The sequence below is a fragment of the Erigeron canadensis genome, chromosome 6 (assembly GCF_010389155.1).
Source record: "Erigeron canadensis isolate Cc75 chromosome 6, C_canadensis_v1, whole genome shotgun sequence".
NCBI classification, from domain to species: Eukaryota; Viridiplantae; Streptophyta; class Magnoliopsida; order Asterales; family Asteraceae; genus Erigeron; species Erigeron canadensis.
In genome coordinates, this window is record NC_057766.1 from 38,326,965 (window position 1) to 38,344,496 (window position 17,532).

General features: G+C 35.6%; 3 protein-coding genes across 4 annotated transcripts; 1 reads left to right on the top strand and 2 right to left on the bottom strand.

Annotated features, from left to right (window-relative positions):
• Positions 1-350: 350 nt before the first annotated feature.
• LOC122605531 (mitochondrial inner membrane protease subunit 2-like) lies at positions 351-2,039 on the bottom strand. The gene is made up of 5 exons (XM_043778488.1): positions 1,936-2,039; positions 1,433-1,650; positions 1,274-1,346; positions 754-919; positions 351-630 (listed from the first exon to the last, which is right to left on the bottom strand). Exons 2-5 carry the CDS (start codon positions 1,596-1,598, stop codon positions 526-528), a joined length of 510 nt encoding a protein of 169 aa, XP_043634423.1. The 5' UTR covers positions 1,599-1,650; positions 1,936-2,039; the 3' UTR covers positions 351-525.
• A 1,283-nt stretch (positions 2,040-3,322) lies between these two features.
• LOC122605061 (L-aminoadipate-semialdehyde dehydrogenase-phosphopantetheinyl transferase-like) lies at positions 3,323-6,846 on the top strand. The gene is made up of 5 exons (XM_043777935.1): positions 3,323-3,552; positions 3,639-3,771; positions 4,304-4,548; positions 5,281-5,452; positions 6,210-6,846. The coding sequence occupies exons 1-5, from the start codon at positions 3,437-3,439 to the stop codon at positions 6,399-6,401; spliced, it is 858 nt and encodes a 285-aa protein (XP_043633870.1). The 5' UTR covers positions 3,323-3,436; the 3' UTR covers positions 6,402-6,846.
• Positions 6,847-7,429: 583 nt separating this feature from the next.
• LOC122603503 lies at positions 7,430-14,613 on the bottom strand. 2 transcript variants are annotated; one of them, XM_043776222.1, is made up of 16 exons: positions 14,471-14,613; positions 13,741-14,198; positions 13,326-13,566; positions 12,805-13,082; positions 12,530-12,703; positions 11,766-12,452; positions 11,578-11,675; positions 11,447-11,503; positions 11,250-11,338; positions 11,085-11,147; positions 10,261-10,812; positions 9,631-9,705; positions 9,454-9,518; positions 9,309-9,366; positions 8,187-8,436; positions 7,430-8,033 (listed from the first exon to the last, which is right to left on the bottom strand). In XM_043776222.1, the coding sequence occupies exons 2-16, from the start codon at positions 14,160-14,162 to the stop codon at positions 7,540-7,542; spliced, it is 3,603 nt and encodes a 1,200-aa protein (XP_043632157.1). In that variant the 5' UTR covers positions 14,163-14,198; positions 14,471-14,613; the 3' UTR covers positions 7,430-7,539. The 2 variants fall into 2 exon arrangements, with proteins under 2 accessions (XP_043632157.1, XP_043632156.1); XM_043776221.1 differs by having other exon boundaries at positions 11,766-12,455.
• Positions 14,614-17,532: the final 2,919 nt, after the last annotated feature.

The following is a 17,532-nucleotide window of genomic DNA, read 5'->3' on the forward strand; positions in this document are numbered from 1 at the left end:
TTCATATACAAATAAAATGCAACAAATAAAATTAATGCAAAACGACATGGTTTGTATAAGCGACAATTTCATCGAGGGGGGGACTTTCTCTGATTCAAATGGGCTCGGAACCCTGGACTTGGTCAACAAAAGGTCGTACATGAATATAAAACCAATCATGTTTATATCTTACACAGATAGCTTAAACATATTTTTTGCAAGTAAATATTTGTCAGTTAGAACTCAAGTGCACTAGTAAATTACTGGGATCATAGCTTCTACTTGTGGTACTTTGGCATGATCACAATAGCAGTAAAATTAAGATAAACGTTTATCAAAACAACTGCAGTATGCTTATGAGAACAAAAGGATACCCAAAAAAGATGCATTATCACAATCACTAGTTTACAAAAATGCAGGACAATTGTTTTGCAAAATAATAAACATTAATAAAATCTGGTTTGTTGTTAACAAATCAAAAGAATCATATAATGCATGTCAAGCGATGCAGATACGACATTCTAAAATCAAGTATCTAAACTCACCTTAAAAGGTGAGCCCACCTTGAGGAAACTTTCTTTCAATTTTCCGGACCCTTTGAGGGGGCCAGATAATGTGTGTAACCCTTCCACGAATTAAGCCCAACGGAATCTGTAAAAAGAAGTATGTATGAATTAACTTCTTGCTGGAACCCCACTAACATCCTATGTATCTATATTATTTTTATCTACACGAGCATGATCATCGTAAGAAATTATAAAGAAGCCAAAATACCGGGCCAAAGGATCGGGAGTCCATGCTGTCAGATGGATTGTCTCCTTCAACCCAACAATGTCCTTCCGGAATCTTGACAGCATCATATGATAGAGGAACATTGATCCAGTCACCTGGCATGGCAGTTATACGTTTTATGTTCTTCTCTGTGTAACTATTTGGGGAGCTGCAAAAAGATACAAGCTATCAAAATTTTGGCTAGGAAGAGAAGATTGCCGTTATCTAAAATTTAGGAATCCATGTGGATGTTGCCACAAAGTCACAAACTTATACTACCAATATTCTTTATCCTGTGGCATTATTGTAAAACTTAATGTAGTTCTTAACATATACTAAAACTTTAACAATCCACATTATGTCTGTTATTAATTAGTCCCCTTTCACCCAAATACTCAACCCATAAACAAACTAAAGCTATTAAAGAGTCCATAAACAATGTTGCGTAAATGAAGGTACCTAATATAATACAGTATAAATAAAAAGACATATGAAAGTAACGAAAGCCGAACTGAGCTAATACCAGAAAACTACAACATCACCATGTGAGAATTTGTAATCCGTCAGACAACGTTTCTCCACCAATACATGGTCATCTGCAGACGAACCATGGACTCGATAAAACAAAGATAAACTAAGCATACAACAACCTGCCTAAGTTTTCTTTGAAAAAGCAACGTACCGGTTAACAATCCCAAAGGAGCGTTGTTGGGAGGATTCAACGTGGGTGACATAGACAAACCTCTTATATGGACAACACTTGCAAAACGGTCGGATATCGTAAGACCTATTAACCCAAATGTGAAAGATGATTTGCAAAATTTCCAGAGAAAACTCGCGCCTCGCATATTTGTATCGAACTAACAGATTAAGCTCAGCATAATCTATCAGTCATTCAGTCTGCAATAATAAATCAACACACTAACGATTAACCAGCTATACCTTAAAAATATAATCTTTATTGTTTGCAACTAATTCTTTGATTTCTATACATTTTCTTATGACAATGTGAGCCCTCTAAGTTTACTTGGTACGGCCTTACTGAAAAATAAAATAAAAAATGTCACTTCAACATCACACTGGGAACCACGTTGTATCCACTTTTTAACCGCTTTGACTCACACTGACATATATCATATTAATTAATTATAAAAAGGGGGGGATAATAAGGGAGAGAATACGTACTTTAATTTGTGGCGGGGCTGCCGGCCGGGTGTGGTAAAGGTGCCGCCGTATTTGTTGTGTGTATCGGATTTCCTAATCGACTTATATCGAAAAATACACTTAACCCACATCAATATTAGTTTAGTTATTACTTTTACCCTCTAGGACCTTGTTAATTACAAACATGCCCCACGATTATTCTTGTTTTAGTGGGTGTTTGGCCTAGTTTTTATTTTTTTGGCTTATGCTTTTCTTTTGTAAGCAACTTCTTGCTTATAAGCTTATAAGATTTACTTCAATGTTTGGATTAGTTTATAATAGCTTTTTTTACATAGTTTAAGGCTTTTGTTACAAAAGCTTTGGTGGGGAGATTTCTCAAAATTGACTTATATAAGCCATAAAAGCTAATACAAACATTAAAATGGCTTCTTTGTAAGAAAAAAAAAGCTAAAAACCCTTGAAAAAAAGCTAGCCCTAGTTTTTTGATTTTTATGAACTGTCTTTATAAATTGGGACATTAGAGTATATTTATATATAGTTTATTTTTGTTATAAAACTTAATTACAATATTTAGTGTTCAAGCATTCCAACATTTTCATAGTTATATAGATAAATATTTTATAAATTAACATGGTATTCACGTATTACAACAAATACCACTCAAGTTGATGGCAAATTTAATATAAATATGTTGCTATAATAAATGGATAGCTATGTGTTAAACTTTTTTAAATTAGTTAGTGGTAATAAAAAGAAATGAAGTTTGTCAAAAATTGAGTAAACAAGTTGTTGGCAAAAATTATGGAGACGTTGGTTGGTGGCCAATGGTATATAAACGTTTCCTATATCTCAAATCATGTAATATTCAACAAAGAAGAAATAATTTCTAATAATAATAAAGATCAGAGATAGTCAAATATACCTTTTCAAGTAACATAAACATATAAAAAACTGTCTTTCAAATTAAAAATGAAATCTGAAATGGTTTTAGTGTAGGTATTAATGAAATGGTTTCAACTTTGAGAAGAAAAAAAAAATGATTAATGTGTTTAAAATGCAGGTAAATATATACATAATAAAAAAAGATTAACATATGGCGAAATCAATAAGAAAGATTTAAAAAAAATTGAAGATGATTAATTTTCTTAATTAAATAACCTAAAAGCTCTCCTAATCATAAGATGATGACATGTGAAAAAATTAAAAGATAAAGTTGGAGGGCTTTTTCTACCATTTAGGTAGAAACTGGAAGCAACCTCTTTACTTAGATAGAGGTAAGGTCTGCCTACATCTTAATCTCCCCTATACACCGTCGAGTTATTGGGACTCAAAACCCGCTAAAGGCGACTTTTAAGCTAATTTATTTTTCATTTGTTAGACGTATCATTGCTCAAAACTAAATAACCAAACCAACCCATAGAAAATGTTGAAACCAAACCGAAACATGTCAATTTCAGAAAGCAAATCCCAATGATATAACAATAACATTTGGCGGGTGGGCGGCTATAGAGTTTGAGATGAGATGGAAAAGGGGGTGCAGAGATGGCTAGTCAACATATCAAAATGGAATCCAACTCAAACTGATTTCTCAACTGCCATCTCTCTTTTACCTTCACATGAGCACTCTTGTATCACCAGGTAGTATATATTCCTATTACTACTACTTCTTAATAATTCATTGAATTCAAATCAATTATTATGGTAATAAATAAATGAGAATTTAGGTTTGTAAAGATTGAAGACAGAAAAAGGGCACTTGTTAGTAGGCTGTTGCAGTATGCACTTGTACATCAACTTATTGGGATTCCTTTTCATGAAATTCTCATTGATCGTACTCCTCATGGCAAGCCTTACCTGGTAACAGATTTTCAACTTAAGTTTTACTTACTTTTTTTCGTTGGCCTGTATCTTTAGTTACTTATGTTAAATGTATTTAGGCTGTTTACCCAAACAACTAGTTTAGCAAAAACAACTGCTTGGTGAAGGAGGATCAGTTGGTTGGGTTGGGTACCATCTGAGCAGGCTGCTAGGTGACCTTGACTTACCTCTCCTCACGTGATGGGTCTGATGTCAGTTGGTTGGGGTTGCTGGAATTATATAACTCAGTTTTTTAATGATGGAGTAATGTGTGTTAATTAGTGGTTATTCACATATGAGGGCTACTCCATGATTAAACTGTATAAGATATTGATGTATGCAGATGATTCTTTGGTATCAAATTAGCTGAATACCAAAGTTATTATTAATTATGGCCTTATTTGTTTAAGTGTTTGTAGTGAACTAATCAAAATGAAATATAAAACTAAGTGAGATATGAGATGGTACTTTTATCTTAATAGTCATGATATTGATCAATTCTATGTGCCTCACTGCCTGTTACCAATTGCAGGAAAACCATGAAAAGAATGTGGAATTCCCAAATTTCAACTTTAATGTGTCGCACCATGGTGACTATGTGGCGATAGCTTCTGAACCAATTTGCATTGTGGGTTTGGACATAGTTTCTTGCTTCCTTCCTGGGAAAGAAACGGTTTCAGAGTTCATTCGCAATTTCTCATCTTACTTTTCAAATTCTGAATGGGAAGATATTGTCAACGCTGGTTCTGATGACAATATCCTGGATGTGTTTTTCAGGTAAAAATCAACCGTATTCCACAGTTAGTTGGAACCCCTCTTGTCACCTGAAATTTTTATTTACGTAATGTCTGACATCTTTTTCATAAATAGACACTATTATTCTTGTTATCGGTAGCCCAAATGGGCAAAGAGTACAATCAATGTTAGAAAACTCACCTTTTGGTCCTGAAATCAGTTAGAACCATCAGTATCCTTTTGAAATTAAAAGAATACATGACACATTTGATTGCTATTCTATATGTTAGTACCAAATGTCACTCTCACAAGTCCAGGGCAGAACCTCTTTCAGGGAAAAAAAATGTCATCATAATGGGCTGATTTGGGATATAATGTTTTCTCTGGTCAAATTGGTAAACTTAGAAAACTTACCTAGAATGAAAAGGGGTTAATCAGAACAAAATTTGACAAAGGTGCATACCACAAAACTGTGCAACTCATATGGTTATGAACCCACAAGCTTTGCTTGATGGGACTTGCTTAATACGATTGGGCTATCCTTTATTGGTTTATCATTTATATCAAAATGTTGATTATATATTAATTTTAATATAGAAAAAAGCTAAAAATGCTTAGACTCGTTACTTGACCCGCTTATTTTAACCAACTCCATAAATCATTCAAAATTTTGCATGTAATTTTGAAATAGGATGAGCCTTATTAATAGACTTGACCGGAATGTTGTAGATAGTTAAAAGTACCATAACAATGGCATGTTGGGAACTGGAACAGGTATTGGTGTTTGAAGGAAGCATTCGTAAAGGCTTTGGGGGTGGGAGTTGGATACAAGTTAGATTATGTAGAGTTCCATCACAAAGACTGGACCAACATATATGTCAAAGTAGATGGAGATACATTGAAGGACTGGAATTTCTGGCTTTTTGAACTTCAAGGAAGACATCGGGTTAGTCATCTCAAATGATCTTTCCCTGACTTGTTTAACACTCCCTTACCCGCACAAGGAAGATAGCATTTTCTTATGAACTTATTTTTGCGTTGAACTACCTTTCACCCCCATCCAAAAGTGTAAGAATGGCAAAATGGAAAGACGAAATGGACGGGAAAAACCAAAAAACATTGTTCTTAGATTCGGTTTGGGGGCCAAATTCGGTGATGGTGTTTGTATCCACTCCTTGTTTATATGTGAAACAGATTCCAAACCATTTTCTTTTAATACTAGTATTTAGGAAATGTATTTGGAAGCCACCCAAATATTCCTTTTATTTATAAAGGGTACCTAACAACAATATCCAGTCCTGTCAACGAAAGGTATATGGGAGGTGAGATGTAGACATCCATACATCTATATCCTAGGATAAAGAGGTGGAATGAAGGCCCATTCCTACAGAAGTAGATATAAAGTTAGCCAGAGTGACTGACAGAATTTAAGTAAAAGTTCTTCTTAAACTTTTTTTTAACGGCAAGTTTGGGCTCAGCGGCTTGCCTCTTCATATACTCAACTCCAATTTCAGAACAAACCCCTTATGGGAAAACTCTTGTCTCCATTTCTGGGAGCATTATGCTCACACCAGGATTTGAACCTAAGACCTCTCAGTCTCAGGTTCCACCATGTACCAATCTATCTATTAATGATTGGTAAAGTTCTTCTTAAACTGTTATAAATTCAGATAGTCTAATCTGACTCTTTTTGGGCATCACAGGTGGCAGTTGCTAGAGGTCACCCAAAAATGGCCAATGAAAGTTACAAGAGAACACTCAAACAGACTCACTTTGACAACGATCTTTACAAACTAGGTTTTCATCTAGCAAATCCAAGTTTTGTTACAAGAACTGTCGAAGAAGTTTGTTCACTTCTCCCTAGGACTGAGTTGAATGCTCAAACTCATACTTGACTTTGTTGAACCTCAGTGAGTTTTCTTTTTGCCCGAATCTAATATGGAACAGCCTCAAAAGATTGTGGAGATGGCATACCGCATTTTCCCTAATCAAACTTCATTCATTAATTCTACTTTCTTTGTTACGAATAAAAACATTAAGAGACTACGACAGTTATGCGAGGGTATGGGTATCTATTCTGATGGTAAACCTTTTTTAGTTCATCAAGAGCCGGAATATAACAATCTTGGTAGGGGTATGCGTAGTTTGGTTCATGAAGATTATGATAAGATAGTGGTTGAGGCAATCACTTTTTTAAAGGGTATGTATGGTAGAGTTATAATCTTAATTAACGTTGTAAACTTGTGTATATTTCTGTTCTAATGTACTCATCTCCCATACATTTTCAATGTTGGTCTTTGAAAATATTTAATTTAGCTATAAAACAACGGTTGTATATAACATTATCCTTATGAGCAGTGCTAAAAGACCCACCAATCTCATACTCATTTGAATTACTGACACGTTGAAGTAGGAAGAATTGTAAGAAAATCTGCATGAGCAAGTCTATTAGCCTTTGCTTATATTGGCTAACATTGTTACATGACCATTTCGCCATCTAAAGGACCGATATTGCCCACACAAGAATCATATAAAAGATTCAAATATGGATATCCACATAGTATTTAATAGAATATTGTGCAAGACTCAAATCTTTAGGGGTTTAACCTTGTTACCTACTATTGTATTGTTCTATTACTGAAGTATTTAGGGTGTAATTTGAATAAGCATAATCTGGGCAATAAAGTATAGGGCAAATGCACCTTTAGGTGACATTTGATTTTAGATTGACCAACTTATCAGGGAGATAACATAAACCAGGAAAGTAAATTGAAACCTAATGAAGAGATGGCTATTAAGTTATAGATTCAGCAGATATCAAATCAGAAATTAACACCCTTAATTTTCAAGGTGGGCACATGAACTGCGAGGGCATTTACCTAGTTAAACAGTGACCAAAAACGAACAAAAAGAGGGACCATAATTACAAATGATGATAAGGCATCTTACCTTTCCTGTAATAGTCCAAATATGCCACAAAAATATACACTTTCACTTCTTTTTTTTTAAAATCAATTAATGCGCAAAAGACCATCAGAACATATTCAATTCCGTAAGATCATCCATTGGTATCTCAAGTCCTGCTGAATAATGATCTTGCAAATCCTCTTCATCAAAATTTAACAAAGAGCCCAAATCCTGGGGATCGCCTAGCTCAGTGTCTACTGCTAATTCATCAATCGGGTCTAAATCATGAAGCAGGTCAATGGTTTCGCTACTCTCCTTGGACATTTCTTGAAGTCCATTAGAATGGGAAATCGTCTGAATGTCCTTTCGTGTGTCATCACCATTATGATGAAGTCCATTTAATGAAGGCTGTACAGGATGTAGTGATCTTGTAGATTGGTTACCGTATCCATTTCTGGGTGTCGGTGGTTGCCCTGCTTTCTGTTTCAGATTTGTTTTCTTGTCACCTGGGTATGCACGTTTTCCCATTGTCCCACCGAAAACAGTGCCAACATCATCGAGTAAAAGTTCTTTCTTCTTTCCTGGGTTTGACATTGGTCCGTTTATGACAAAAGCCTCATCTGTACATAATAAAAATACTCAGTCAAACAGTTAACATGTCATTATCGTTAGTAAAATTGGTGAATCATAAGTAGCATGATTGTTTTTTGGGTATTTAGCTCCATGCCTAGATATTCCTCAATGGGAGTAATTTACAAGTGAAACTGGCCTACCTGATGATATCCATGAATCCAGGTGGGGGTTTTGAAATTCAATATATCTGGTAGTGGTATTCGTAGAAACTGGATGCTCCAACTCGTTTTCATGAGGAGCATAAAGGATATCCCGAAGTGGAGGTACATTGAAGCAACTGACACCTGATTTTCCAAATTTACGACATTTAGCAAGAGTTCTCCTTCCAAATGCCAATGCCACATGCTTTGGAATCTTTGGGATCCCACCTCTAGAAGGTCCTCTAGTAGCCTACAAAAAATTCAGTTGGATATGAAAATATCAATGGCATGAATATACAGCAGTCAGTGGCCCTCGACAATATGTTTATTTGTATGTTCTATACTTCTATCTTATAGCCAAAAAGGTTACCATCATCATCCTGAAGTACCTGAAACCAAACCAATGAACTCCCCTGGTTGATAAACACACACACACACACACATATATATACTGATTTACCCATCTCATTTAGCAAAGTTGACTGTTATTGTCTCTCAAAAAAAAACCCTAAATATTTTCACCAAAAATGCAGTATACTATACTAGTATAGTACCTAAACTCCTTTTGTGACCGACTGAGTCCTTAAAGTTAATTTAAATATAGAAAACATGCAACTCTGTTGTGAGTGGGTGCATCAACTTTGTTCTTAGTTTTTCGATGAAGCTTATTTTTATAATGAGGGACTAAAATGCACTTTCAAACACTGAGGAACTAATCAATCACACGCTAAAAAACCAATCAGGATTAATTAAATGAAAGTCTGTTTGGTTTTATCTGAGATGAGCCATATTCTAAAAAGAGAAACAATATAGGCTCCTGGATGTTCCAGCTAATCCTCTTAATGCCACATAGGACTATCTGAGTGTAAAAGAGTGCGCCCTTTTTCCTCAATGTATGGATGATGATTGCCATGTGGTATTAACTATTATTAAGATTAGTAGAAAGACTGTTAGAAAAATATATCATTTTTCTTATAAAATGGGTCCCTTTTACTATTAAAAGATTTAATCTCCTCCTAGTTTATCTAAAATCTAAATCTCCTCCTAGTTTATCAACTTAGAATTCTAACATCCTTAACTAGCTATCTTGTAAAAGGAATTGGAAATAAAGAGGGAACTTGCCAGAAGTTTTCGGTAAGCCAGCTCCACCAGTCTATCTAATGCAAGCTGCTCAAGATTTCTGCATGACAACAGACAGAGGATGTTTAAACTTGGAGATGCCAACAATGCATCTATTCTGCCAATGAGAGATCCATGTATTACTTACCTTCCTAGAGAACTTCTTCCAACACCTTCACATATTTTTTCCAAGCATGCCTTCTTTTTGTAATTCTATATAACAGATGGAAGCACATTTAGTATAGATACTCATTGTAAGTGATAATATGCAATGGTCACTTAAGCCTTCATTGTAAGAAAAGCTTATGACTCGTGAACATATAACCTGTTGTTGAAGTCTTGTCTTCAGCTGGTCGATTTCGTGCTTGATTGCCTCATTGTCTTTGTTGTCCAGCTTAGGCTGTCATCCAGGAAATACGAGTTAGAATTAAAGCAGAAGTCAGCTCTATTCCACTAAAAAACTCCGAAGATTCACAGCAGTTCAATTAAGACGGTGGCTTAAAATATACTCGGTAAAACGGGTTAGAACTCCAGAGTGTATTTTTTATGCATACAACCTTCAAATCCTTATACTCAAAAAAAAAAAAAATCAACAAATATTAATTATTGATGGAATACTATTTCTGTAACCAAATCTGACACAATCATAATTTGGGTTGGTCATCCAAGCCCAACCTGTTTTGACTCCTTTCCCAAATAACCCAGCCCACTCATATTGCCAGTTGCCCCCTACAACTGCACTTGGATTATAGTAATTCCAGCTCACAACAAACAACTAAAGTTTATTGAAACTATTGTGAAGCTTATACGTAATCACTTATGTAAGCTCCATTCCTCCATAGCAGGAAACTTTTTATAACAAAATAAACAGCAAAGAGAATCCATTCAAGTCTTCTTTGTGTATTAAACAAGACATTGATAATGAAGAATCATATGTTAAGGGAAGTAACCCTACCACTAATTCTGGATATAGACCTATGCTGTGGAGCTCCAAAAGAAGTTTTTCATCAAGACACATATGTTCATACTGGTTATCAAATGAAGAAATGCCAAAACCTTCCATCTGTACTATTTGTGGCCTGTTGATAACATTCTTTGAGATTCCTGCCAACATCACATCTTCACATGGAGAATCATCAATGCTAGGTTTTCTATTGCTAGAAAAAGACACCTTCACAGATTGAACACTTTGAAACATCGTCTGATCTTCAGCTTCCCTCCTAGACCTCTTTCTAGAATCATAACCATCAATTTGAAATGTATTATAAACTGAATCACAAAAAGAATCCTCAAGTAATATATTTGCGGTATCTTCTTCAAGTTCATCAATCGTGTCTTCTATGATGAGTGCTGATAATACTCTCTGGATCAAAGGGATAAATTCTTTGGATCTTTTATCTGAATCGAGTCTTCCAGAAAAAGACTCACTCCCTTGATGCTTCACATGCCCACTTCTTTCTCCGCACATATTTGTGTTGTATACAGAAGTTTCAGCACGATGGTTCATCTGGTTTGGAAAAAAAACTGATTAATCACCAAGTGCAAAATATATTTTAGCACAAAGTTTCAGAGTCTTTAACTAATACCCAAAATGCACCTCAACAATGACAAGATTGAGTCAAAAACAATGCCGATGATATCTTGTAGCAAATGTCAATGGGCATAGAGGTAAACTTGGATTACATTCTTACTGAAAAAAGAAATGTTCACTTATTTTGGAACAACCCAGAATTGTAGTTGTTGCATTTCTTTATCAAAAATTTAAGCTTAGAGAAGTACCATAATATTATTTTCACGACCAGGTAACTGATGGAAGCTTTCCTGAATACCATGTTCTTTTAGCTGCTTAATAAGCATGACAGCAACCGGTTGAAAATTAAAAACAAGAATGGATATCAAGTTCTAATAAATCATAGCCTATCCAGGAATAGTTGCAGTTCCCACCTGCTGGGATAAGTATAATTTGTCTCTAGAGCTGACAGGAGCAAATATTGGTTCCAATTTTTTCCAGAAAGTGCTTGAACACGCTAGATCTACAAAAAACATTCAACACATAATGTAGCAGAGACTCAAAAGCATAACTTATATAATAGTATGTTTGTGCACCTAAAACAAAATATAGGTAACTATTAACGTCTTACAGCTAGCATTACGAGCATGACTTGCAGATGCTAACAGTTCTTCACGGTCATCATTCCCTGAAATATCATATAAGAGATCTTGTAGTCTGTTCATAAAAATGCTTTTAATCTCAGATTTGATAACAGACTACCTGTAGGAGTAGTAGAATCAGAACCATTGTTTTGCAAATGGCCAGGGCGTGGAAAACCCTTGCGGTCTGAGAGCTTTTTCAAAGGACGGCCTGCCTTACTGGCAAAAAAAAGCTCATTGCATGAGTAAACCAAAAATGATTAAATTAGAAGCTAAATTGTGATTTACAAACATACAAAGATCCTACACCTTCCATTCTTCTCACAACCAGGTCTATTGCTTCGGACTGGCTTAACCATGGTTACATTATCTAACTTCTCCCCAGTCGTTGAAGAACTAGCCATTACAATTAAAGGGCCTCTTCCATTGTGCCCCTGTCTCTTCACACCCTCGTCGTTTTCTTCACTGGTTACAGCTTTGACCTTCATTGCAGTTGCTAAAGAAGGTCCAACATTTTGACCACCAATGGATTTTTCACTTTCAGTCAACCAAAGTGGAGACTGGACTGGCTCTAGTTTAAGCTTAAACTGTTTTGAAACAAGAAGACCATTTTTCGCATCAGAGGGTACTCTAACACTGATATCAGGCTGTGAACAACTGTCAGGTGACAATGGTTTTTCTTCTTGCTTCAAGACAGGAGACACCAGATTTGCTCTCCTGTTTCGAGATATTTTTTGTGGTCTCTGACCAACCCACTGAGCCATAGGCGGAGATGATGAACCCGGTGGCACAGCACGCTTCCGATTGTTAGTTCCACCGATTGATGGAATTTTGCTTCCACTTGTCACATTCTCGCATATTTCAGGAGTTCCCGATAAATGAGGATTGCTTGGGGATGAGCTGGCTGCCACCATGGGCCCATTACGTGAAGTCCTCGAAGCTTTCCCTTTTGTCACTAAATTACCACAGGCAGTATTGTCATCTCGAGCATTTGACCTGCTAATGGAATATAATTTAGACAACGGTTAATGTGCATAATTTTGTGACGTGCCATATTACGAGTAAACACATACTTAGTGTTCCCTTTTGTAAGATTTTTTTCCTTATTGGATCCAGCACTGAGTTCTTTTGCGGGGCCCTCTAGTTCATCGCTGGGAGACATACGAGCACGAGAATTATGAGGCATATTCGGCCCTTCCAACTTATTATCCACCTTTTGAGTGCTACCACTATTAGAAGATCCTAATCTGAAATGCATAGACAAAGCTCAATGCTATTTCTTATTATTTCTGTAGGGTAGAGGAACCCACTGTATAATGTAAGCACATATGTATAATCGATAAGATACCTGCAAGGTTGGGCGTCCTTTGATAGCAACCCCGGTTCGCTAACAACCTTGTTTTGAGCAGTCCTTTTTACATCTCCATTGCTATCGATAGGTCTTGTAAAAACCGCACCTACTGAACGTTTTCTTTTTATCTTTTTGTCCCACCCTTCCCCAACTGCCGGCAACCGGTGAATCTTCTCTTCTACGATATCAGATTCTCCAGCACTATCCTTGAGTAAATCTCGATCTTTGGCCATTGCTATAGGCTGCCTTCTTAGACTATTGACCCGCAACTCTGCCTGGTAAGGATTTAGAACATTATATCTTATGAACTTCACAACAAATCAAATTCTAACTGTGCACAAGTAACAAATGAAGAGAGGTATGCCACCAGAAGGGGAAAAAATCAAGCCCCAAAACAATCTATGCAATGTTCTGTTATGAAAAGCATTTGCCCTTTTACATCAAGTGGTTTCATACTTCTTAGTTTTAACGTAATTATAACAATATATAGAAATTGCAAAATCATATTAGAGTCAAACCCGTGTTTCTGCAACTGAAGTGCGAACACGCTTGTTCAAAAGAACATTCTTAGGACGATCTTCTACTCTTTGGTTTACAACTTCTGTTGGGTTTCTAAGAATTTGAGTTCCAATCTTCGAGTTTAAAACACCTTCCTGATCACTATTTGTTAATTCATTCCTCTGCGGTTTCTTTGACATCACACCGTCACAATATTTATCCAACTTATTCAAATGTTCATCCAATTTACTTGCCCTGCCCCTGTATTTTAACCAATGATCAATGAAGACATATTTATGGACAACCTAAACACCGGCATTAAACATTAACCTAACAACAGTAAAGAACGATAACACCAAATAGGCAATAGCATACACAAAACTTCACTTCATACAGCTTTTATATACAATGTGAGAGATAATAACAAAAAGATACCTAGCAGTGTTACACGTATCCACAAAACTTGATCTCAAACGCTTTAGATCCTCCCCAACAGCCACCGGAGTCGAAGGCTTGGCATTACCCGAAACACCAACTCCAGAAGAACTCTCGTCACCCGAACTTCCAACAAAAAGCCCCATCACCCTCCTTACCTCAGCCAACCTATCGGTTTTCCTATCACCAACCGGAATTGGCTCTAACGACAAACACTGAGACAACGAATGCAAACTCCCAGGCCCTAAATTTCCATTACTTCCACCCCCGCCTCGAGTCACACCAAAACCCCTACTCTCACCACCCTCTCTAAAGCTTCCAGTCCTGTCCAAACTCCCCCTCTTCCCGTTCGTATACGCTCCCGAAAAAGCCGGCTCAGACGAAGCAGCAGAAACTGATTCGAGCTTCGTATTCCCAGCCATCACTCAAGACATTCCCCAAACATGGATTTAGCTTAACTAAAAAACAAACAATAATCAAAATTCCGAAAATAAAAATAATTATAATTTAAACTATATATAAAGTCGGTGGTCTAGGCAGTTAATTGAAAGAAGATAACATAAACTTAAAATTAATATATTAATTACAGCTAAGGATATGAGACAGTAAATAAATGAAGTACATTTTGTAATGAATGAGGTAAATAACGAAATGGTGATTATTATACCCTAGTTTTTAGGGGGTAAAAAAATGAGATAAAATTGAGAGGAAGAAATGTAAAATAGGGAACCTGAGAAAGTGGAATTGAGGTTGACTGACAATTGTAGAAATGACGGTGGTTAGTGGTCGTGGTGGTCAGGTGGTGGTTGTATCCGTGTTTGTCTGTAGCTCTTTTTTCGGACAGTTATTTTTTAGCTGTGCTGTGCGCGTGGTTTTTGCGTTTCGGAAAATCGGCTGATCGTTGAGGGAGGGGCTGGTGGGCTGATTGCTTTTCGGGTTCTGTATCTAATTGGGCGGGCTCAAAACTAGGGTCGGGTTATTGGTTTTTCATAAAAGAAATTTGTTTATTAACCTTGGCTTATCAAAACATAGGGTAAGTTATTTTGAAAACTTATAAAAAAAATACTCAAATAATCATTTTGAACAATACATTCTTTCTTTTTTCCTCTCTCTATAATTAAATATGGAAATTCATCTAAATCATTCAAAATGTTTTATTCACAAACCGTAAATCGTTATACATAACAAAAAACATGGGTAGTCTTAAAATTCCGTCCTCTTTCATTATAGATCCAATTTGATATACTTTTAATGACTTTTTAATTTTTGTTTTCTTTTTGTACTTACACATAACTTATACATGTGTAGGTTGAGTAAAAATTATGATTCGGAGCTGGCTTCGCCCTTAAGGATATTCATAAACCAAAGCTGGTGGGGGTGATAGGTCACTGAGGGTGATAGATCATAAGGGAGTGACCGATGATGGGTGATCTACCTAACGGGCTTCTCCCTTAGCCGCTATGGCTCCGCCACGGACTAACGGGCTCCGCCATGGATTAACGGGTTCCGCCCTTAACCTTCATTATTGCGTACAAATGTTCATTTACTAAATTACATGTGATAACAATGATTTTACACATGTGTAAATACACAAGTACAAGGGGAAAAAACGAAAATTAAAAAGTCGTCAAAAGTATATCGAATTGGATCTCTAATGAAAGATGACAAAATTTTAAGACTACCCGTACTTTTTATTTCGTCTAACGATTTACGGTTTATGAGATAAAACATTTTGAATGATTTAGATGAATTTTATTATTTAATTGAATAGAGAGAAAGATAAGAGAAATATGTGGTATTTTGAATTTTTATTTTTTTTTTATGAGTTTTTAAATAATTCTTATTCTCAAAACATAATAAAAAAAGTTTAGTATTTAGATTAGCTTTTAATATAATTATTATTGAAAAGCTAATAAGGTAACGTTGCTTTTCGAAATCAACTCTTTCAATTTCTAAAAACTAATAAACATCAACCAATTTTAGTTAAATCCCACGACTCGTTAGAGCAAACAAGTATTATATATATTAATAAAAAAAAAAAATCATTATACATTTAAAGGAGACTATACTTTGTTTATTTGTTTGGTTTGTGTTAATATTGAGTTTGTTTAACCAACTTTTACACGTTAAAAGTTATGTTACATTTTATCAATTCACATATCACTTGATATGTGTTAATAGTGACTGATGTTATGCGTGTAATGTAACGGTAATTGTGACAGTGACAATGTGGTAGTGAGGGTGACTGTTGGTGTTAGATGAGGCATCGAATGTTATAGATAATTGATTTGAAGGATTAATTGAGATAATTTAAAAAAAAAAGATTGATATTGTAACTTTATCATTAATGTTAAAAGGCTAGTGTGTATGTGTAACATCCCAAACTTTTTATTTAACGGTTGACTTGAGTCGTTAAGTCAACATTACGTATCCGTCAAGTCTTTAAATGATTTAATGACTATATGTGTTTAATGTGTTATACGTGTAAGGCTTTAGTGCCTTAATGATTGGTGTGCTAAATTGTTTAAGATATGTTTTATATGCCTTTTGATGTGCTTGAAGTGTTTAATGTGTTGTAAGTATTCCCCATAAGTGTTTTGAGCTAAATATGAGTCATAAGGAAGCCTAGGGACTAGTTTTGATAAAGGTGGAAATTAAAAAACGGGATTAGGGTCTTGGAGCAAGTCATTAGTTTCTAATTACTCATATTATCCTTTTCTCTTTGAGCCCTAACCATTCTCCATTGCCATAATCAATTCCTTGTTCGATTTCATTTTCGTTTAGTTGATTCGAGAGTGTTTTGATCAAGTTTTTACATCCTCTTTGTAATCTCCAGGTATCCAAGGTATAATAACATTGATTTTATGTCATTTCAATCATATAATCAGATCCATAATTTGTCTAGGTTATTATAAGATCAATTAATGTCAAAAACGTGTGTTTTGATCAATTCGGTAACCTAAAACATTTGTTATTGTGATGCAAATCAAGTAGGGGTTAATCAATGAATTCATTACATCATTATGGTCTTAAAACGGTGAACTTTGAGGTCCAAAAGTCGTTCATAAGGTTTGGGGTCGTTTGGGGTGTGTTTGGTTAAGTTTTGGAGGTTAAACAAAGTGATTTGTGCAGAAACGGGGTCTGGTGCACCGCAGTCACTAAACTGCGATGCAGTTTAAATCCAGTGACTTTAATTGCTACGCAGTCTTGGCCCACTGCGACAGAATTTTTAAATGGTCGTAAGTTTTGAAACGTAACTCCGCTTTTGACAAATAAGCTATCCACAAAGTTGTGAGAGAGTCTACTTTCTAATGGTAATGTTTTTGAAAGATGATTGTGATGTCAAGTTTCCAGAAAGGTTAATTTAGTGAGTGTATGCTGAGTTTCGTCGAGTTATGTAAGCTTTAAAGTATTAATCGAATGTCCGAGGCATCAAGCCTTGTCATGGGTCATGTTTATAGATAATTAGGCTTGATTCATGAACTATGTAAATAAGTACTTGCTTAGCTTATTATGTCGTTTAATGATTATAGGTAGTCATGAATACTTGTAAAGCTCGGTAACTTACGTTATCATTTGTTGTGTGCTTCTCTGAGGTAAGATACACTACTTTCACACGCTGAGGGTTCAACAAAAAACATGGTTTTCATATAATAACTTCCCAGATGTTATCTTGTTTGTTTATGGGAATTCGGGGTTACATGAGAGGTGATATGGGCTATGTATATGACTATTGAAACTTGAAATGCTACCGCAATGATATGAGATATTACGATATGCTACAAAATGTTA

Coding starts and splice junctions, on each gene's coding strand:
- LOC122603503 (XM_043776221.1), bottom strand. CDS start 14,162: ATGGCTGGGAATACGAAGCTCGAATCAGTTTCTGCTGCTTCGTCTGAG. Junction 11,676..11,765: donor GGTTGTGAGAAGAATGGAAG/GTGTAGGATCTT, acceptor TTTTTTTGCCAG/TAAGGCAGGCCGTCCTTTGA. Junction 9,367..9,453: donor GGAAGAAGTTCTCTAGGAAG/GTAAGTAATACA, acceptor GTTGTCATGCAG/AAATCTTGAGCAGCTTGCAT.
- LOC122605061 (XM_043777935.1), top strand. CDS start 3,437: ATGGAAAAGGGGGTGCAGAGATGGCTAGTCAACATATCAAAATGGAAT. Junction 4,549..5,280: donor ATCCTGGATGTGTTTTTCAG/GTAAAAATCAAC, acceptor GAACTGGAACAG/GTATTGGTGTTTGAAGGAAG. Junction 5,453..6,209: donor AACTTCAAGGAAGACATCGG/GTTAGTCATCTC, acceptor TGGGCATCACAG/GTGGCAGTTGCTAGAGGTCA.
- LOC122605531 (XM_043778488.1), bottom strand. CDS start 1,598: ATGCGAGGCGCGAGTTTTCTCTGGAAATTTTGCAAATCATCTTTCACA. Junction 1,347..1,432: donor TCCTTTGGGATTGTTAACCG/GTACGTTGCTTT, acceptor GTTCGTCTGCAG/ATGACCATGTATTGGTGGAG. Junction 631..753: donor ACTCCCGATCCTTTGGCCCG/GTATTTTGGCTT, acceptor TTCTTTTTACAG/ATTCCGTTGGGCTTAATTCG.